At 39.4% G+C, this 23,019-nt stretch overlaps 2 protein-coding genes across 4 annotated transcripts; both read left to right on the forward strand.

Annotated features, from left to right (window-relative positions):
* The first annotated feature begins 859 nt into the window (after nt 1-859).
* Nucleotides 860-15,208, forward strand: LOC140313960 (capZ-interacting protein). Of its 3 annotated transcripts, none has more exons than XM_072391951.1 (6): nt 860-1,070; nt 11,517-11,603; nt 11,704-11,775; nt 12,506-12,571; nt 13,341-13,544; nt 14,187-15,208. In XM_072391951.1, the coding sequence occupies exons 1-6, from the start codon at nt 1,020-1,022 to the stop codon at nt 14,571-14,573; spliced, it is 867 nt and encodes a 288-aa protein (XP_072248052.1). In that variant the 5' UTR covers nt 860-1,019; the 3' UTR covers nt 14,574-15,208. The 3 variants fall into 3 exon arrangements, with proteins under 3 accessions (XP_072248052.1, XP_072248054.1, XP_072248053.1); XM_072391953.1 differs by having other exon boundaries at nt 860-1,025; nt 11,520-11,603; XM_072391952.1 differs by having other exon boundaries at nt 861-1,025.
* Nucleotides 15,209-15,302: 94 nt separating this feature from the next.
* LOC140313961 (TPA-induced transmembrane protein) lies at nt 15,303-20,969 on the forward strand. Its single transcript, XM_072391954.1, has 7 exons — nt 15,303-16,432; nt 17,072-17,149; nt 17,396-17,482; nt 18,107-18,239; nt 18,431-18,561; nt 19,607-19,677; nt 19,772-20,969. Exons 1-7 carry the CDS (start codon nt 16,382-16,384, stop codon nt 19,965-19,967), a joined length of 747 nt encoding a protein of 248 aa, XP_072248055.1. The 5' UTR covers nt 15,303-16,381; the 3' UTR covers nt 19,968-20,969.
* Nucleotides 20,970-23,019: the final 2,050 nt, after the last annotated feature.

Here is a 23,019-nt window from a genome sequence, read left to right on the forward strand (position 1 = left end):
TTTAAAAGTTTGCCAGCTCTGTTTTTCAGTGACAATAGAAGAATTGTGGGACAAGTATTGGGAAAAAAAGAGGAGTACTAACTTTAATAGTGAGATCAATGTGGATAGTTAGAGGAGAACGACTTTAATCCAGTAGGTTTCTCATGCCCAGCACAATTACATTGACTTGTTCATTACTCACCTGACACAGCCAATAAAAAGGCCAGGCGTGATAAACTGTTATCTTCTAAATATAAGCTTAAATATTTTGGGACAAGGAGGGAAAATAAAATAATTCGGAAAACCAATATTAAAAGTACCAATGTGTAAAAGTACATTTGAGGTTTCAAGGGTCCTTCAAGGAGTACTGCTACAGTCATCCATGATGACTGAAATTGTCACAAGGCTGCTCACTTTTCCACATAGATATCACAAGTGTTTACTATGAATTTTAAGAAGATGCTAATTGACCTTGACTGCATAAAGATAAAGCAGGTATGTAGCATTCATGAACTATCAGACTACATCAGTTGTTTAGGTGTAAATGGTTTGATGTTGGGGCAACATGTCTTTTGTCACTATTTTGAGCAAAGAAAGCATGAAGTTTGTCCTTTTCGTTTTCATACACAAATTGCACCATCTAATGTGCAGCTCTGGTTTCCATAAACGAAACCTGCCATCTGACAGAATTCAAACACTTCTTTAAAGAACAGCTGATCATTCAGAGAAACGTCTCTTGTGTCTGCCCCTCCTTCAGCATCTGTTTATGGGAGGAAAAAAAGTTTTATTTTGGAAGTCCCGACCAGAAGTTTTGTTTATAACGTGAACAACTTGACGTGCCGAGGGAGTCAAACGTGCGTAAAAGTTGTGCGCTCCTCCTCTACGTCCACCGGGCTGATTTGGCTCCAGATATAAACACAGAGCTGCTCCGTGTCTCCGCTGCGCTCGTCTCCTCTCAAGCAGCGCGTAGTTTGTTCCAAAAAAGCCGAAGCGGAGGGGGAAAAAAGCAAGAGGGAACGATCTCTGGCGCATTCCCCAGGATGGAGGTAGAAACGAACTCTGAGTGTACCTCTCTGATGCAGCCTGTACTTGTAAGCCAGATGTTTTTGACATTTCATAGTGGTTTTGTGTTACCATAGTGTGGCTGAAATTGAAACATTACATCACAGGTACTCAGTGAGTCACAGTGTTTTTGAAGATGTGTTTAATTATTGTCATAATCTTGTAACTGTAACTATTTTTAATAGTGTGGATATGATGTGTGTTTTAATGTTTTTAGAACAAATACTAGAGATATTCATGAGTATTTCGTTGTTCATTATGGTCCTTATAGTCTACCTCTGAATTGTTACAATGTGTTTGACCTCTTATCACTAGCTGCATTTGGCACTTTTTAAACTCCTTTTAAAAGTTGACTTTGTTGTGCAAACACATGCGCTCACATACACAATCACACATACACATTGGAGCCACATGACTCACCAAAAGCAGCAGGAGTTTGCCTCTGTTACCAACACTGGCTCAGTGCGTTTCAGGCAAATTTCATAACAAGTGACCACAGTGTACAAGGAAGGAAATGGAGCTGATAGACCATCTGTCACGAGTCACTGTTTATGTACTGCAAATGTGTGGAGTGAATGCTATTAGTGATTTTCCCCAGCATAAGTATGCTGAGTCCTTTTTAGCCTTCCGAGTTCATTACAAAAGCCAAATTGTCTTTACCCACATGCACCGAAGCAAAAAATGAAAGGCGTGCTTCTGCATGATATAGGAGGACTTTCCCAGCCTGTTTGCTCACAGGTTTGTGGCCTCCTCCCTTTTTCATTTCTAATTAGTTCTTTCAGCTTTCTAACATGATTCGAGAGAATTTAATGTCATGTGGAAAGTAGAGAAACACCCAGTTTCTTTCTTTCATTGCACACCATGGAACAGGGAAGTTATCCACATAGTTGGATCTTTCAACTTCCAGATTTCAATACATTTTAGGCCACTAGAACTTCAAATAAGAGCATGAAAATGAGAATTTTTTATTTTTAAAGACGCTTTGAAGAAGGAATTTATATTGGAAGAGCCCAGCCGTTGCCCTCTTCACCTCTTTGTCATGTTTAAGCAACACTGGCTCAGAAGCAGGCCTTTTGTCATATGTTGCAACCACTACAGTTTGGGGACAGGTGGAAGGAGAGATTGGTTCCTTAACATTGATTTATTTAGAAAAAATGGTTGATGGTCTGGATGAATAAGCCATGCTAATTTTCCAGTCTATTATTCAGAATGATTAAGTTATTTGTTAGTAGTTTTTTTCCCTAGCTGTAAATGTTGCCAGTTTTAAGGCAAGATTAACACATGGAAATTCTTAAATTTCCTGTTTCCTACAGTATGTTGGAACAAAAAGCTACCAATCAACAAACTGAAAAGTTGTGCAGATGTGGGTGCGTGCAACACACCTGAGGATTTTCACTGTATGGGTGTGTGTTTTGTGGAGTAGTGTTTTTCTTTTTATGGAAAAACAACCCCACAGCTGGAGCAGTGAGTATTTGGGATTGCCTTGCCAACCATCTGGTGAGCACATTTATTATGTAATGCATAGTAAACTTAATAGACCAATAACAGTCTGTACCAGCGACTTTGCTAATGAGTTGGTTTTTCCCCTTTTGCTTTGCTGCAGTACGTCATTTAAACAGTGTCAGAATATGATTATGGACCAACTCTAACACCTTTACTCAAATACATGCAAGTACATCTTGTTAGATTAGATTTGTTTCAGTGCAGCATGACTTTTTCACCCCACCAAAAACATGAAAGAAGAAACCAAACTGATTGTGAACTTTGGTGGAATGCAGAGCATCAGCATGAAGGAAAGCCTAAGAAACAGCAGCCTTACCTCAAAGCCAGAGAGATGTTATGGTTGGGCTTCTGTGGAAATCACATATATTTGTGTAAAATGTCTCCTTACTTCACAGCTACCAGAAGTCAATGTATTTTCATGAGAGAGGCTTGTTAAGATGAGCACATTGTGATAACAGCACAAACCAGCACCATCTCATATCATAGCATCTTAGCATATTTTCTACTTCATGTCCACATATTTGAACTGTATTGTGCTCTGATGTAAGCACTTTAAAATGTTCCAAATGATCTAATTACAAATTTGATTTTTTTCCCAAGCTTGATGTTTTTACTGAGTCTCCTGCAGTTTGTCTTATTTTTCTTTATAAAGATTGGCAACGTAAAAAAAAAGGGCTTTCTGGGAAACTGTTTTTGCTGTCAGTTCCACGACACTCATAAAGAGAAACTTGGACTTCTTTGTAGATCACTTGTGACACTGTTTAGTCTTGCTTTAATTCATACTGTTTCCCTCGGCATGAACAAGAAAAGGATAGAAGAGAGTGGAGAGTTTAGCCACATTGAGTAGGTGGAAAAATATGTTGTAAAACATGCAGTTCTGTCATGAAATATATGAGGAATATGCAGATAAATAAGGCTTTACATTCAGCAGTCAGAGGGATGCACACAACACGTTTGGTTTAGCAAACCAAACTTTCTAGTTAAAATACTGATTTGGTTGAACACTACTGTGTGCCCTGAAAGGCAAGGTGTACATATGATACCAGCTGAAACACTTTGAAATGACTCTTCTATCCCATAATCTCTGGAGAGTGTAGTGTGTGAAGGCAAAGCTTTGATGTTTCATTTTCCATTAGATGTGAGGTTGTTAGTCTGAAACATATTTACTCTGCTGTCCTGTTACAAACGTTTGTCTGTATTTGCCTCATAATCTTTTCACTGCTTTTTTATTCCAGCGTTTGTTTCCCCTTTAAACAATGTCACTGCCTTTCCTCTCGCACTACACATGCAGTGCATTTTGAGTACTGCTATCTCTTTCTTGTGTTAGAGGCGTCTTCTCAGAGTCTCCTTCCAAAGCAGTGCGTGGGGTGGGGAGATACCGAAGGTGGGGAGTGAACCACAGAGAAGATAATGCGGACACTTATGTGTAAAATTAAACCACCCATGCTGTTGGCTTTCATGGAAGTTGCACTTGAAATATAAAAGCTGTATACACCACCTGATAAAATCCTCATGACCAAACTGACAGTTGATGCTGGTTTGGTTTGAGGTGTCTCCAAACATCTGTTTATTGTTAAACATGTTGAATTTTGTCAAAATGATGTCTTAAAACAGGACAAACCAGAAGAAAATTTTGAAAGCAATGAGCTATGCAAAGGAAGTGGAAATTATCTAAAACCGACATCATCCGAGCTTATAACTTACTTTCAGAACTCCCAGCAGAACAGTAAACCATACCAGCTGAACCACCCTCTTCTAATTTTGGCATGTGGCCATGCTTTTTCCTTTTTTGGCAGATGGGACTGCAAACATAAGTGCCGCAAGCTGCCTTTACTTACAAGTGCCATTTCCCCCAACCCCCACCCCTAAGTAAAGTTTAGCATTTTACTGAGGGCTCATATCGCAACTTATTCTAGAGTCTGAATATTGTCATTTCACCAGAATTGCTCCTCTTAAATTTACTTTATTTTACTTTCACTTACATTCAAGTCACTGATGTTAGCCTACGAAGTGCTTAATGGAACGGCTCCCATCTACTTGGATGCTCTCACAAAGGCTTACGTCACGACTCGGTCACTCCAGTCGTCGCAGGATTGTCATCTAGCAGCTCCTACACCACGCTTTAGACAGTCCAGACTCTTTTCATGTGTCGTTCTACGATGGTGGAATGACCTAAGAACGCTACCCTGTCTATCTTCAAGAAACTCTGAAGACCCAGCTCTTCAGAGAGCATCTCCTATCCTAGCACTTACCCTGTACCCTCTATGCCTGCACTGTCACCTCTGACAGAGCCTGACGAGTGTTTTTTCCTTCTACGTAGCTTATTGTTAGTTCTGATGTTAGCTGTAATGCTAAATGCATAAACATACTGTAGTACTGTGAGGAACTGAGATTTTTAGGTAATTCTGGCTTGAAAGACAGGTGTTTCCTGTCATTATGAGCATGTTAAAGCCCTTTAAGAGCAAATACCATGAGAAACTGAAAATAATGCTGACTGAAACAAAGACAACTCCATCAAAGAATAGACGAGTGCACACTGTTAGTTTGGCTCTTGGAAAAGTGAACCATGAGGTTTTTTTTTCTTTCTTTGAGAGGGTCGAACTCAACACAGTTGGAAACAGTGTTCATATTCTTTAATTCAACAGAAGCTGTATGCAAGATAAATTCCTGTACTGAAAAACTGACTATAATGTTTTTTGCCAGTAACATATACATACAGTAGCAACGGTAAAATGTTTTGTCCCTTTAAGTCAATCTTACTGAGTTTCCAGTTTTTTATTAAGACTCTGTTTATGTAATGCAACTGTCCTGAAAGACATCCTGACTTCATGTGGATTCGGTGGTTAAGATATTGTTGAAGGTGCTCAACTATGTGGCCTTTTTGGAAGCAGTTTTTTAAGCTTGTATTGTGCTAAATCACGATGCCTCATTCCACTTTATTACTGCAATAGTTTGAATAACAGAAACACTACTTTGACAGTTCCGACAGGTTGAATCTCACCGTGGAGTATAGCTGTTAGTGGTGGTGCGGTAAAGCCGAGGAACGGAGGAGGGAACACATCCTGGAACATAATTAGGTGTTCTGATAGCACGATTTTAGGTCTAAAAAAAGGTAGAGGATATTTTTCATTATGCTAACTTGGGTCCCTGCTTCCTTCACTCATATCTGATCTCCTTCCTGCAAGATGTAGGAGAAAGAGACATAACGATGGAGCTGAATGTTACAAAAAAGCAGTGATTGGTTCCTTTATGTTTGTGTTAAGACGCCACACGATAAAACTGTCTTATAACTGTGGACTGATTTACTCGAGAAACTTCGACAGATCATTGACGAGATTCACTGATATGAAAAAATTCAAGGTATTTTGAAATGATAGTTATTTTGGTAACAGTTTTGAACATTATCGTCGGTATGCAGCTATACAGAGATGATTCGATGCCTTGTGGCAGTCTGCAGGAACTACATAGCTAGTCGTCTTCTGCACAACTTGGCCTGAAAGCCAAACATTGATTAACTGTCCAGATGGTTTTTGTCTGCGTTGGATCACAGTGGATGAGAATATCAGGACATCATGTGGAAATTCCCAGTTTTTCATGTCACTCTTCAAACATTTGGGGGAGGCAGTCCCTACTGTAGGCTATTTGAATTTACTTAACTACTGTTTCTCATCATTCACTCTCAACAAGTCAGTTGATGTATATAACAGACTGTTGTCATATTGAAATATCACATTGCATTCTGTCATCAGTTTACACATCTTCCAAACCTGTCTATCAAATTGCAGATTAAAAAGTTTAATCGTCTCTCGGGGTCTTAACACATTCACTGAGGAATTTTATCTTATTTAACAAGAACATGTGGTGTGTCTTTGTGAGTTTTAGTTTATCAGCAACTGTCTGTTGTCAGTACATCTGAATTAATCTTCCCTGTCTGTGAGCGTTTGTTTTATTTCATATTTGTCTCACCAGTATACATGTACCACTCTGTGTCAGTAGCACCACCCTGTTCCCTTGAGGCTACAGCCGCTTGTGGATGAGTTTACCTCATATGTCTGGTCGAGGACCTCATTGTATGTGAAAACAGAAAATCCGTGCCAGTCAGAGCAGTGGAAAAGTGAGATATTCAGATGAAGTCAGGTTCTAAAAACACATAATGTTTTCCTGGAAAGGCAGCAGGCATGAAAACGCCTGTTTTGCTTTTTTACCGCTGAACAAGTGTAAGCAGAGTGGAGCTGCTCACTGTGGTGGTTTCTCTCTGGCAGAACTTGCTGATTTGTGAAAACAAAGTCTGCAGACTCAAACTTAAGCCAGAACGATCTTATTGAGCAAAATGTAGCTGAACAGCTGTGTATTTAACCTATTTTGACCTGTAGAGATTTGCTGCTTATGAGGACTGCTGTATTTTGAGAGAAGGGTTTACGATCTTTAGTCAAACAGCATCTTTACTTGCTCTGTGAAAGATTGCTGTTGTTACATAAAGAAATATGTTAGAATTTACTGAATCTAATATCATGTGCTTCTTCTTTCTTGCCTCTGGAAATGAGAATCACAGGAACAGACAATAACAGGCTTTGTGCGAGTGGTTTGTGTTTCTTCTTCTTCCACATCTGCTGGTCATACAGTAAACCTCGTGTCTCCGTCCACAGCCAGGAAATAAAGACACTCGCAGGGAGTTTATCTCAACCAAATAGCTCACAGAGATTGTACTGTGTAAAGTATTTTTCCCTTTAAATATTTCAGGTTATACTGTTTAGAGGCTGCAGACAGTCAGTGGCATCCACGCATAATGTTGTCTTTAAATTGAATTAATATCTCTGACTGTTTGGATTTACATTGATTTATCAGGAACAGCTTCAGGTCTAAAGTCAGAGTTTAACGCCGACTGTATTTACTTATTTTTTCTTTTTTAACTGCCATACATGCCTGTCTTTAGGACATGGTTCAATCACATGGTTAAGCCACTTCTTTAAGAAGTTCTTTTTTTTCCCTGTCGTTTCCTTGTTTAGACATGCTCTATTGCTCCGTATGCTCGATTGCAGTATGTTTCAGATGTGGTCCAGGGACACACTCTCCGAGGAGCTGAGGGGTTACAGAGCAGAGCTGTGATCGAGACTCCCTGACCAGCTCTGGGGCTTTTTCCCAGGCTTAGAGCCCCAGAAATAGTCTGCCCTGCTCTCTCCTACAGAGAAACATAGTTTCCCACTCTTTTGGAGCTGAGCATGGGGTCCCAGCTGACTGAAGCATGTGTAGTACTGATAAGAAACTCTAGGTCTTGTATAGTTCGGCCTATTATTGTTCCACTTTGTCTTGCCAGTTACACAGAGGATGAAAGAGTTTGTGAACATATCAAAAACTGAACACTTTAAAAGAAAATGATAAACCGGCAAATCAGTTGCAGTTACCACCCAATATATTATCCACTGCCAGGCTAAAAACAAAACAAAAAGACAAGATTTTTACATTTAAAGATTTTCTTTTCCTTCCTTATAGCATATTGGAATACATCCAAGATGATATTGTCAGGATTAATTGGGCTCAAATTGTTAAAGTGCTTTTGGGAGCACAAGAATCACACATGGTTTGGCCTCCACAGAGTCCAAACCTGAACCCTGTTGAGAAACTTTGGGATGTGCTGGAGAAAACTTCACTGTGGTGCAACTCTCCCATCATCAATGCGCGATTTGCAAGGAAAATAATTGCCACCATGGATGTTGTGACTTTGCATAGGCTTAAATGCATTTTTGTATAAAGTAAATCTTGCGTGGTCCAGTAAAGTCTGAGTTTTTTTCCTGACCAGGCAGTGTATATAACACTATGGTGTTTCTGTAGCTCAGCAGAGTAAGAGCAGGGCTAACAGTGAGGCCCATCTTTGTAGTGTTGGTCCCAGTTTGAAAAGATTGCCTTTAGACAAAGTTAGGTGGGATAAGTCTCACTTTTAAACAAAATGAAAGTTTTAAACTCAACAGCTATGCACTGTTCAGATATCTTTTAGACCTGATTAAAACTATCATGTCTCTGCGAAGCGAGCAGTTAATGAACTGGTGTCTGGGCTTAGAACTATAGACACACCAGGAGATTTGAGAACTTCTACCAACGTTTCAGTCCTTATTAGCCATCAGGACTGTGGGTTGTCATTATTGGGAAAGGTCAGGTGATGTAAATAATGACTCCTCAAACCTAATCCTAACAATCAGCAGTCATGGGCTCCACTAAGCAGCTTCCTGGCACTCTGAAAATGTAAATTATTGATGACCACAATGATCTCTTTATGGTTTTCTCTGGCTTTAGTTTTCCACAACTGATTGAAGGATTGCTACAGACAAATCAAAACCTTTGTCTGACTCAGAAAGCCTTCAGTAAAATTTAGCAGACTCTATAAGGTTGGTTCTGCTGTGCAGCCAAACATACAACTTTCATGTAAATGAAAATCTAAACAGGCCTGATGCATGTTAAAGTCTATTAGACTGAAGTTGTAGCAAACATTTTGACAGCATTGAGCATCATGGAGGGGGGGGCACATCATCAAAAGAAGTCAGACAGTAACAAGGGCAACATTGCACTGGTAGATGGATGAATGGATTCAGTTGAATACCCTTACATTTGGGAAACAATCATATCAATAAAAACATGAAAAGAAGATGGCTTCTTCGGTATAATAATCTGAAACACATCTTAGAGTCCATAAAAGACTGAAGGGGTCCAAGCAGAATGCTTTACAACTGCCCTCTCAGTCCTTTAACGTGAACGGAACTGAGGGTCTGTGGATGTTTAATTTAAGGGAGATAATCTCTAGTATATTAAACCTTCTGCAGGAAGATAGAATTCGGGTTTACCAAACAATATTTCAAGGACTCCTGAGGACGTAGAGATAGCATTTGCAAGCTGTGATAATTGCACCAGGGATGTTACAGAGTTCTGAACATGACGTCGCTCTGTGCATCTTTCTGTTCCTGTTGTTTTGAAATTGTAAAAACTGGAAACGGAAAAGTAATTTTGCTTAAAATATTAAAGAAATGTGCCATTTTTTCCCTTTTTGATCAGGGGTGCTCACATTTCTGCATTTCACTTAACTATTGGCTATGAGAACGCAATACTGTAGTCCTAATGTAATTATTATGTGTAATTATTATATTTATTGGACATTTTTACATTTAACATGAAAAACATCATGTCTGTCATCACGTGCACTGTATGCATGGCAAGTGTGTGTCATTAGGAGTTTACATCGGATCGAAGGTTCTTTTCGCTCTGCATTGAAAGCTCATTAGAAATAAAGACTCATTGTGAAAAGAATCAAGGAAGAACGTAATGATATCCAAGTAATTTCTCCTGAAATTATGCAGCTGATAAATAGTTGTCATTGCTGGACCCTTTACGCCACAAGGGCTTGTGGCTACTGTGAGTATCTGATCAAAATGTGCAGAGTATTATCGTTGCTGCGCCTGAACAATGTTCCCTTCTTAATATTAGAAGTTAAATACTGAACTAAGCTACAGCATACACACTGAAATGGGAAAAAGCTTTCCTCACCCAAAACGTCTGAGCAACAACTTAAACAAAGAGCCCTGCTTCCTTTGCTTGCGCTGTTGTGACTTGAGTTTGCTTTGGAAGGGGCGTTTGTTTTTGAAGGACAGGAAAGTGTTAACAATTAGAGGTTACCAAATAATAAAGAGGCGGGTGGGTGGTCCCTGGTAATTGCTGTTTATCGCATACGAGAAAGGAGCGCACAGGAAAGGGATTGGTATGTGGATCAGGAGAACACAGAGAAGCCTAAGCTGAGACACTGTGGGGCGAGATGGTGCTGTGTCAGACTTGGGTGGAGGGAACAAGGGGGTGAGGTCATGTCGAGAACAAGGGGGAAAAGGGAAAATAAAGCGTGTGATTAACATGTGGTATGTGTATCTGTGACGCATGGGAGATCTGTGTTTTCACAGGCACAGGTTCAAAATGAGCAGAGAGGAGGTGGGTGGGAATGAGGAATTGGGAGTGCACACCCAGGAAATGTGACAGAAGTGGCAGCTGTGAGAAGATGCACAAGCTTTTCGTGGTCAATAAAAGAAAGATGGAAATTTATTGTAGAACGAAAGCCAGAGAGGGAAGGGTGGGGCCCCACAAGCAGTGTCTGAGATGCAAATCATTAAATGGCAACATAATGCATGAGAACTGGCACAATCCTGGCACAGCTCAGGCTGCAGACATATGCAAACAAACGCCTTGAACCACTGGCAGTCCAAAGACTTAGTGCAAAAATTAAAAAAAGAACAACAATGTTTTTAGAGCTTTCATTCCTGCAAATTCCACCCCGACGCCAACTTATCACTTAGGCCACAGATATGTGGAGTGAGTTACGGGTCATGAAAGGGAAGTGCGGAGGAGGGCTGTGCAGCAATCAGCTTGGGAATAGTGTGAGAGACAGAAAGAAAAGGGGCCAAGAAGTGATAACAGTATGAAGCAGCAAGGACAGGCTGTGGCTGTCACAGGCAGCAGTGTGATGCTAAACAGCTGCTCAGGCAGGGCTCACTTCCTGTGCTCTTTTCTGGAAGACAGTGCTGAACCAGACATACTGGTGGAATCCTTCCTGTATGAAAGTCATTCTCCTAGCAATGTTTCTCAACTTGTCTGCGTTTTCTTGTTGAGGAAAAGGAAGTGAAATATTTTCGTTATTTTAGAATGAGAATTGTGTTCTTCTGCTTAAGCTGATTAATAGTAAGATATCCAGCAAACCACTCCTCAGTATGACAATATTTAGCTTTTGTGGATTTCGTGTGTAGATTACTGAGTTCACAGTCAGAGTAAAAGATAGAAATAATGGATGTCAAACAAGCTGATTTCCCATACATATTTATTTACTTCATACATGAAATAACTTTTGGGCATTAAAGTTTTCTAATTTACTTAAGCATGTGTCGAGGATATTGTTCAAATGAACTATTTGCCCAGTGTTTGATTGACTTGTTTTCATTTTTTTTCAGAAGGATTCTCCATCCAAGCCATCTGTGGCTGAGCTGGCTGGAAAGTTGAAAGGTCATATTCTTCCAATGCCAAACTCAACTGAAGAGGTAACTAGAGTACAAATGTTTCATATCGAGTGGTTTGTGAATTCTTAAAACTTGCTCATGAACACGGTTTTTGCTTCCTCCCCCTCCTTTTCCTTTGTAGTCGCCATTTCGAAGACGACCTCCGTGTTCCCTGAAGTTGCAAAATCAAACACGTGATAATGGAGAGTCAGATGTAAGTAATTTTGTCTTGTGGTACATCTGGCATCTAGAAATTTTAGGGAAGTCCCAGAAAACAAACTAAGTATTCTTTCATTTTTATTTCAGCCTAAAAATATGTTGTAATTCTACAATTTTGATTCTTTTTGATGAAAAACCAGGAGATTGCTGCATATTTTTCCCTACAACAGAATGACTTACCCGGAAAGCCAATCTGTGCATTATTAATCATTCCAATGCGTGGGCTATGTTTCATTTTATGGGTGTTTGCAATGGTCAAAGCAAACTCACACTGTTTGAAGGGAACTGGAGAAGAAAAGATTTTAAGAATACAAGGTGGAATATATTTAGAAGACATGGAAATGTGAAGAAAAATAACTTAATTAAGAACAATCATACAACAGGTTACTCACTTAGCATTTATCTGCTCTGCCTTTGCAGAAGGAAGATGCACTCGTGCCCCTTTCTTACATTACCATGAAAAAATGAAGAAACTAACATTTCTGATGAGATTTGAAAGAGTCGTAAGTTAGAAACCTGAGAAAAACAGGTTTTGGCAAGAATAGTGGTCATTTGACAGCACAATCCACATGCATAGAGGCTTACATCTTAAACAACAAACATTATTTGTGAAATAGCATCTAATATATCTAATTCGATTTCAATGCTTATCAGGACATCTTACTGTGGGATATATATACATATATTTTTTTTGTTATAATTTCTGTTCCTGTCTGCCCTGACAGAAACCCATCTCTTCCAGTCCTTTTAAAACAAAGACGAAGAACTCCACCAACATTGAGAAACTGCAGGTTGGCAAATCTTGGGATGTTTGATTTTTTTGTGTGAGTGAGCAAAAAGTGGAAAAAAAACCTCAGCTATGATGGGTTATTACAAGTGGCATGAAGTACAGCCAGGAAATTTAGAATATTTAAATCATTACTGCCCCCAACTGTTGTGTTCGTGCTGGTGTCAGAGCTGCTCACATACAGAGGAGGAAGGGGAGGGGCTTGTCCCTGATGCCACAATCGGCTCAGATTAATGAGCTAATGGGATGAAGGGCCACAGAGGCTCTGGTGAGGCTCTAACTTGTCACTCCAGGTCCTTTAGTTAGCAGTTTACATAGTGGGCAGCCATGGGACAAAAGGGCTGCCGATTCTCCCTCTTTCTCTTCTCCCCAGTACAGGTGAGATACAATCTTCTGAATTTGAACCCTCTGGGTTTGGGGTATTTGGTTCTTGAGAGTGTAACATTTGAAATGGAGTTTGCTTCTTGCAGTGAGCTTTCAAAGAGGAAAGTTGGCAGGTGTAAACAGAGCAATGTCTCATGTGCAAACCTGGAAAATTATTTTTATTGATGTGATTTATTTCAAGGACAAAAAATGCTCCCTTTGGGGAACTTTACCTTGTAAAAAAATTCTATCTCTTGATAAACTGAATCATGTTCTGAAATAATCTGACGTCCTGCAAAGGCAGTCTCAAGTTTTACCTTATTTCTTGCTTGTTTATCAGTAATGAATTTGCTCAAAATCCACCTGAGACTTTATTGCCTTGGCTTCATTTTCTTGCCTTGTCTCTGCAGGCCAACCTAGCTCTGTCGCCCACTGCTCTGCTGCCTTCACCCAAGAGTCCTGAGGTAAAGCTTCAGCCAGCACCGTTGTCCCCCACCACACCCTGCAGCCCCCTGAGCCCCACTCTGCGACTGCCACATCAGTCCAGCGAAGAGGAGGATCCCATCAGCTTCGACAGCCCTCCTGAAGGCACTCCGCTGCCGAGCTTCAACAAGGTAAATGCAACTGCACAATTCACACCAGTCTGACAATATTAAGGACACACAGACCGGGTTGTGTGTCTGCAGAACCTTCTTACAATTCAGTGACACTGTTTTTTTCATCATATTAAACAGTGTGAAGGTTAATGGTTGCATCCACTTCCTGTGATTATTTTGGTTTAAGCAAACTAACTTGAGTAGATTAGTAGTCTTATCGTCCATATATGTGTAAGTTTTTACCACAAGCTCTGACTCACTGATAAACAAAGATGCGCAGCTGTCACATTGAAGCCCCTAAAGTCTTTCTCACGCTACTCGCCGAGTGAGCTATGATGTCACAGCCAGGCACATGCACATCCTCCCCACTGACGTGTTCTTCATTGGACATTGTGCATCTTCTGTTTAAGCAGGTGTGAGATAAGCTGGAGCAACATGGTGGATTAAAGATGTAATCCCCTTAGCCTAGTTAGAGTCCCTGTGTACCATTTGTTTGATGTTCTCACGCAAACATTAATTAAATTTAGACTTTTACCAGAAATCATTTGAGCAAACAGAATGACTAATATTTATTAATATTTGTTCCTTTAAAAACACTCAAAACTTGTCTAAAACATCATCTAAATCACCTCTTGATTCTTTTTCATCTTTTCCACACAGACTCGTGCACGATTATCTTTCAAGAGGCGTCCGCCCACGAGGCAGCACAGGAGGTCGGCCGGTGAGGAGGTGGGAGCTGCTGGGAGTGATCTGTCTCCATGTGAACTGCATGCGCCAAAAGAAAATGGGGACAAGGACCAGGTTTTTGACAACCTGATGGAGGAAGCTGAATATCGGCAGCTGGGTCGTCAGAAAGAAGCCGAAAACAAGGATGAGGACTGTGAAAAGATTGAGGCTGATGGAGCACAGAGTGACCCAGATGACAAGGGACATCTGGAACGGGATGTGCAAAAAGTCAAGTGCACCGAGGCTTTGGAGGAGGAACAGAAACCAGAAGCTGGGCAAATAGAGGATGATATTAAGACAGAAGTGGGGCAGGCATCTTAGGAGACACACCATAGAGAAAGTGATGGGATCTGAACTGTGAATGTTTACGTTAAGGAAAAAAAAAAACTAAGTTATTCATTGCTTTGACTAAGAAAACTCCTCTTTAACAGTTAATCAGTCTCAAATGTCTTAATTCCTGCTACTTTAAGGCCCTTTGTCCCCCTCTCCTGGCTGTTTATGAGCACCGGAGAGTCAGGAGAAGCAGGTGTCCACGGTTGGTGAAGCTGTATCCACGGTCACAGGAAGTTTCTTTCTGTCACACAATGTGTACAAGACTCCTTTTTTATTCCCTTTTTTTTTTAAAACAAGTCAAAGACTTTGTTTAGAGTGCATTTCCATATAAGCGGTCTGTGCCACATATTCAGAACATTGAAAATACTGAATGCAAGGCGGACAGAAGGCAAAATTACGAGTAGATTAGTTAAATGTTTGAAGATATATAAATGTCTATTATCAAACAAAATCACTTTGAGTGAGATGGTGAGCTTTGCTTAGTTGATGTACAGTATGTTATTGTGTGTTTCAGCTTGTCTTGTATGCAGCCAAATATAAACCCTACAGTGCTACTGGATAGAAGCTCATGTCCTCAAAAAGGTTCAAATAAACTGCTTTCCCATTATGTAAAGACAAGCTAATATTACATGTTGTTTGAGTCAAACTTCAGGACAATGCTGATGTACTTTGGGGTCGTCAATCAGATGTAGCTTGCCAAGGTTGCATTTTAAAATGGGAGGTCATTCATTGGGATACACACAGATCAGAAAGCTACTGTATGACTAAAAAAGTCCCATACAACTGATGTTTTTCTTTATTGTGGCAGTTTGCACACATTGAGAATTGAATTTGTTTGCAAAAGCCACAGTTCTTGTTCGTGCTGCTGTGCTGTCGTGGCCAGGATTTTAATATCAATGGGACCTTTTTTCCAGGTTAAATAAAGGTTTAATAACAGGGTAGTCGATCAGACATCAAACATGCTGAATGATTTTAAAGAGAAAATGATTCACTTTAGATTTACTGACGATCCCTTTCTAATACTGTGTGTAGCTGCAGAGCATGCTGTCACCTGTCGGCCTCTGCTGATGAATTATAACAGCAGTCATTAAAATAAAAATACAAACTGCAATGTGGTCGATCGAATACCTTCATTATTGTCTATTATTAGACTTCATAAAGTTGTAAATTTGTTCAACTCATGATTATGGCACCGTTTTAATGTGTAGACACGTCCATGTGAAAATGGAAATAAATACATAAACTCACGCAGTTATTTTGACTGAATACCTGGACGGAGACGATTTTTTCAACATATTAATTGTCATAGCTAAAGTAGTTATCGCCTCTTGTCTGAGTTTGATTACATATCGCGTAATTATGCAAATTTGAAGAGCCTTTCGGACACATTACTGGGTCACATGGGATACCTCTAAAAAAACTGTCAAAGGTTGCAGCATCAGACGTTGCGATGCAGGTTGAGACGCAGCTGGGCTGGTTGTAAATGCCGGAGTTGTGTCATTCTCTTTCACTTTGTCGCACTTCTTGTTCTGGGCACCGCCTCCACTCCAGACCAGTTAGTCAACTTAACCGAGACTTGGAAACAAACTGCCTTCGAGGGGGGAAAGTGTTGAAGAAGACAATCGTTGCTTTGTCTAGAGGAAGATTTTTACCCAAAGTGCCGGGTCAAAAATGATGAAGACCACCGCCTGTTGTCTTTAAGGAACTTTGGACTCTTGGAGACTTTTGCGGTCAGAGCTTATTATTTCTCAACATTAAAGCCTGTTGGCGGAAGGAGCTTCCGGGTTCCCACCGGTATGGACACAGGGATAGAAGTAATAAATGTGGAGAAGGCAGCCGCGACTTCGGTAAGATAATGACATAAATAAGATATGTCAAATATAATTCTCAATATTAGTAATCATCGCCATGACTGACACAAATACCTGGAAATAAATAGATATTTTTATGCACCAGTAATAGAAAGCTGCTGCTTGTAGTTTTTTTCTTGAGCAGGATGCCAGAAAGTCAGCAGCACTAAGGAAAAGGTGTTCATTTGAAGTTTGATAGTGTTATTAAGTAAGGAGTCGGCTGGTAGACAGGTCAGCTATAAAGCTCAAGTATAAAAACCATGTGATTGATTATAACCCTATATAACTGTTTGAATGATGTTTGTCTCAGGCTGGATAGAACCTCCTTCCATGTATACCTAAGAGCTTAAATAAAGCTCAATTTAAAGCTTCAACTGTGTCTCTTTGTATCCTTGAAAGATCTTTTTTAAGATATCTGTTCAGTATTTCATCATTTTCTTCTTTTCTACTGTGATATTATAGCAAACTTTCAACCTTTGGGCTTTAAGTGTTGGTCGTGTAAAAGAGGCTGCTCCATGGTATCATCTTGGGTTGTGTATTCACGCTAAATGTATTTACAATTTTCTATGTTTTCTAGATTAAACAATAACTTAATAAAGTGTTTTTATGTAATTTCGTGGTGATATTTCTTCATAGGAGACAGCAGATTTTACAGATGGTGTGGCCAACGTGAACACTGATGACTCAGAGAGAGATGTGTTTCTGCCTATACCGGTGAGCTTTTATCAGTGTTGGGCTCTTGTTTTTCTGCTATTTGGTTTTATTCAGTTATTTTCAACATATTCAACACACAAAGGTCAGCCCACACATTTATTTTAAGTATGGCATTTCTATTCAGGCAATGAACGTCATGTTGCTCCATTTTTGAAAGTGAAAGAAACGTTAATGTCCCATTTACAATGCTGCAATCCAATGATGGAAGGAAGAAATGACACATGGCTGTTTTGTCGTTTTTTTCAGGTTAGCAGTAGTAATGGGGAGATGCCAGGTGATGACCACACACCAGGGGGTCTAAGGAATGGGGGTGCAGGAGCCATGAATGAATTAGTAGGTGTTTTTTCTGTTAAGGTCTATTAAGGTGAATGGATGTTGCTATTCTGTTGTGTTGCTTGTTTTGGTTATAGTATAATTTATTATGCGATCATATTGAGTAGCAGAATAGCGGGTCACATGCTTGTGGGCGGGGACTTTAGTTAATTTATTCACCGGTTTATTTCTCATGAGGAGGTATAGAGAAGAGGGGATGAGCAGGGTCGCTGTATTTGTTGTTGACTGCTATTTTCTTTGATCACTGTGATTACTTTGAGTTTGCGCTCTTTATCATGAGTTGATCATCTTTCGGTAATATCTTTTGGTAATAAAAGGTTAAGCTTATTTATCCCAGTTAAGTCTTTTGTTAAGCGCATCAGACTATCAGGCCCAACCTCAGTCTCTCAGCGACTCATCCGTTTGGTTGAAGTCGCTCCAGGGGGAGACAGAAACATTAAAAAAAAGAACACATGCCTTGAGGTACATAAGAAGCTTTTTATTTGGTTGTTGGTATAAAGGATGGTCTCCCTGCTGCTGTGAGTTGGGTGTTTTATGCTGTTCTTGAAACCTCTTGTAGTATCTAACTTTCTTCCTCACAGGCTGCAGCCACATCTTAACAATTCAATTTTATTATGCTTTTAGAATAGTTCTGTTTCCAGGGTAAAGAAAGAACTGAATGAGAAAGTCTTTTGGAAAGTCAGACTGTGGATGATTATCCTTTTCATCTTTCTTTTCATCATTGTGGTGATTTTCATCTCTTTGGCTTTGTGCTCAGGTAAATGACCTCTTGGTTTGTATAGTGACTACTGCTACATGCTACACTTTTAATGCTTTAAACATAAAAGCACAATTGATATATAAGCGTAAGTTATTCTGCAAAAGCACTGACTTTCATGTGTTATTTATAATGCAAGAAGTCAACATGAAAATGCACAGTTTACTGATTTTAAGGCTTTTCTTTAACAGCAATCCATATGGATGAAGATGAAAAGTTTGACTCTTCGTTGTTTAAAATTCCTCAGTATTTCAATGGAAGCTTCCAGATGCTAAATCTCTCTTTCACTGAGAGTGAAAAACCTGCAGAGCTCCAAAACAAGGTACAAGTAATTACTGTCTGTATTTAAAATGATGAATTAATATATACACAGTAACCTGTGTGAAGAACTCATTGTATAGGCACAAAATAGCTCTTTCTCTCACTCCATTATTAACACGCCATCATGCACCATAGCACCTATAGTGAAAGTTTACATGCTTGCATGCTATAATGTTTAAAAAGATTACTTTTCTCACACTGCAGGTAGCTGCAGCCTCTCTTCACCTTCTGACACTCTGTTATGATTTCAGGCTAGTTTGGCCTGGATTTTGGCGTTCTCAGAAAGGAAAGCAACTCGTTAGAGGAAAGATAAAAAAAAAAGCATTTTTATCAACTTATCGACAACTTACTAGATGAGTGAACCAGTGTGCATATTTTAGTAAAATCTAGCAGTAAAGTTGCGAATTTTCAACCAAGCAGGTGTGAAAAAGTCTTAAAAATAACTATCTTTATGTTTGTGTCTTTCGGGCACTGTTGTAACTGTCAACTGTCGTAACATCACAGGATAAGGGGAGGGGACTGTATGATCTGTTCATTTAAAATACTCTTTCTAGGGCCATGATAACACAGCAACTCTTCTTTTCTTCACTCTTTTCATGTAACTGAACACAAATGAAAGGAATTTAATTACTGTTTGACTTTTATACCAATAAAACTTTTATACCGAAATGACACACGCTGATACCTTAAAGGCTATATAAAGCCTGTTGAAGATGCTTGTGTGTTATGTGTTTAATGACAATATGAATGACTTTGTTAAGAGTAGGTTAAATATGTTTAAATGACAATAACAACACTGTTTACACTGAATACATACAGTAAACCGCACAGAAGACTTTAGTAAAAGATTACATTCAAATACAATCTGAATATCTATTTTATCATATTATATTAATAATATAATTTAGGTGATAGAAAAACTGGAAAAATGTTCTTTCAGAGAATACAAATTGAAGGTTTTTAAGAGCAGAATGAAGCTCTTAATAAATGAAAAGTCTGTACTTGCTCATTGTTTGCCTCTGCATTTTTCCACCTGCCACACCCAGCTGGCCGAGCTCTACAGATCCTCGCCTGCCCTGGGGCGATACTTCTCTAAAGCTGAGTTGCATGCTGTCAGGTAAACACACATCACAGGGCAGGGGTTGCATGTGCTGTTTTTTCATCTGCCACATGAAACACTGAACTTTAGAACTGTTTCACTTTCTTTGCAGGAATGATTCAGTTGTCATTGAGTACGAGCTGACGTTTGTTTTGCCGGAAGAGCAACAGGAAGAGCTGAGAAACTTTACTCTGAGCAGGGAGATGGTGTACAACGTGTTCAGACAGTTTCTTTATGAGCAGGATCCAGTGGAGACCGGGATGACGTATATTGATCCAGTTTCCCTGAAGATGTCTTCTGTGAACTGATCACAAAAAAATGTGACACAGAACAAACACAATTTTACAAAATACAAACCCTCTTCTAGGTGGTTGTTGCTTTTAATTACTTGTCAGAAAATCTATCTGTATGATTCCCCATGTCCATTTATGGGATTTTGCCATGAGTTTGCACATTCAGTATCCAACAGGAAGCTACATGCCCACACATCCACAAACAAATGAATGTGTTGAATGATCTCAGTTGGTCAGGTTTCTTGTTGCATTTTAGATTTTATTTTGTATTGTTGTGCATCAGTCAAGTCTAAGGGCATTAGTTTAAATGTTTGTGTTGTGAATTATTTTATATTAATTGTCTGATATTCACCGTGATTTCATGTATGAGCATTTGAACATGAGAAAAACTGCCGTGACAAGCTGCTTGTTGACGGAGAAAGCAAGTGTTTGTATTTGAATATCTGTGCAGATATGTTGCTCCACCTGACATTTGCAAATGCTAACTGGAATGCATTTATCTATAGTGTAACAAACTGTAAAAATGTTCAGCTTCTGAGGACACTAATGGAAAATTTGTGTCCTATTTCTGAAGTGATGGTTGTGCAAGCCCATTTAAAATATGGGCATTTCCACCTGTTTTTATCTGGCGTATACAGTTGAACCTTGTTTTCCCTCACACCCAAATGTGTTTAGAATAAAAACACATTTGAGCAGTAGGGGGCGTACATGCCCCACATGCTAAAAGTTCCTCTTTTCCATAGCAATGAATTGCATGGACATTTTCCAACCGAGTAAGGTTATTGCAGTTCATAGCATTGGTGGTAAATTATTCACATTTTCAGCAAACATTGTTACATCAGATTGCACACTTTTCATATCAGCTCCCAACACACAGTGACTAATCATCACCTCATCTAGTTGAAATCTGTAATCAATATATCCTGTTTAATTGTGAAATTCTGCAGTTTAACCCCAAAACTGTCCAAGTCTCAACCTTCCAGCTGGCAATGATGTGAATAAAAGTATACTGACATAGGAATGACCTGTCTTTCTGGTGGCTAAATCTAACATAAAATATGTCTAGAAACATCACCTCACAGTTGAAGGTATCCTAAGCAACAGTGAAAATTCACTGCAGAATATGTTGGAAACTTAGAATAATTTGGTAGATACAGCAGACTATATACAGGAAGGGAGGTGCAACAACGTCAACAAGTGTTTCCATTTGCCCTTTGTTCCCAAACCGTTAACATCTTAGCCTTTATGACTTTCGAGCTGGGGCTGATGGGCCTTTGTTGCACACAGATGTCATGCAAGCGAGGTTCTTACGCCTTGTGTCTATGTATGTACGTATTTGGTCCCTAATTTAAGGGCTATGCCTGCTAGAGTTCTGGAAATGCACAATGCTTTTTTCATAAGGATGAACTTCACTAATAGGATAATAATATTATTAGATAATAATATTAGCAGATTTCCATCCAGTTTATAGAAAATGCACATGACATCACCACGACAGAACAAACTTGTAATAGAAAGTAGGAGATCATTTAGAAAATGTTGGTCTACTCTGCAATAATTTTTAATGACAGATGTTAAAAGACGTGTGAACTCCAATGAGTTTTCCACTATTTTAGTACCAATGTTGGCTTGATAGGTCTGTAAAGTTTTTGTTTCATTATGTCTAAAACTTAGCGATCAGTTTGACTGTAAAGATAGTTTGTTTTCCTGTTTACTACTTAATTCATCAAACATACTGGCAACTGTCTTGCTTCTCATTTAAATCAGATTAGGGAGATCTTTTGTGTTGTCAAATTGAATTCTGGGTTCTTTGCTTGCCTTTGCTCACATAGCTTGCGGTTTGAGAAAAGCCTAGTTGAGTATAAGTAGTGGAAGTAGTGTAGGAGCCAACCAATCACCTAAGTAATCATGTGTCTGGTCTTGTGACTGACTGTCTTATACAATTGTCTACAGGCCATCCCACTGTAGACAGTTAACGCATCCGTGTGAATCCTTCCTAAGGCCAGGAATACACTTGTGTATTCTGGACTACGGATACGTGTGTTTACCATGACTGCCTCACGTGTTCAGCATTAGTCTGGAGCATTGTTTGGGCCTCTCCTTAATCTTTAACCCTACATGTCCACAAGCTACAATATGTAGGTGAATGGCAGGGACAGTGTAGTGCTAAATTTGACTGGATGTATGGTCAAAGGGTTGGTAGTGATAAAAATGGCGGGAAAGCATGTAAAGACAATTACCCTTATCTTTACGATGTGTCTTCACCACTGCACAGTGACAGATATGCTTGGGAAAAGTTCTGGTGAGAGAACACCTCTTTTGAAAAAGGGCGTCCATCTCTTTTATCAACAGTTTACACCAACAAGTTTTTCACATTATCTGGAGAACGAAACATTCATCTACATTAATTTAGCTTGTGCTTTTTGAGCAACTTCAAATCAAGAAAATCATCTCATCGTTTACAATTTTGGAGGTTTTTGAATGCACTTTTTTGTTCTTTTGCACCATTGTTTTGTATTTCAATTTTGTTCCCTTTTTTTTACGATGACAATGAAGATATTCTGATTCTGAACACTGTCATGTGAATTTGGAAAGTTAAGGATTGAACCAGCAACTTTGATTGAAGATTTGATTGCTCTAAGTTAAAGCTGCCCACATTTCACAAGTGCTGACTTACAAAATCTTAAGCATGGTCCTTTTTAAATATGGTCAACTCAGGTATTAGCCATGACTCCCTTAACAGTCTCCAATCTGTTCAAAGTTCTGTAACTAGACTCATCACAAAAATACCAACCTAGACATGCGTCTCTGAATGGGCTGTTTCGTAGATTTGGTATTGACTCTGACATTTTTACTCGTCTGTTTTAAAGCCGTATGGCCTTGGAACCTAAATACATCTCAGACTTAGCGACCTCATATGTGCCCTCCTTCCTATTTAGATAAGCAGATGGTAAAATCCCTGCTGACAATTCCCAGGTCACAGTTTGTGGCAAAGGGCAATCATGTCTCCTCCATAATCACCCATACTTTTGGGACTCTATAAACTAAAATCAGGCGCACTAGTTCT

Source organism: Leuresthes tenuis, unplaced genomic scaffold (assembly GCF_036924035.1).
Source record: "Leuresthes tenuis unplaced genomic scaffold, fLeuTen1.0.hap1 SCAF_9, whole genome shotgun sequence".
NCBI classification, from domain to species: Eukaryota; Metazoa; Chordata; class Actinopteri; order Atheriniformes; family Atherinopsidae; genus Leuresthes; species Leuresthes tenuis.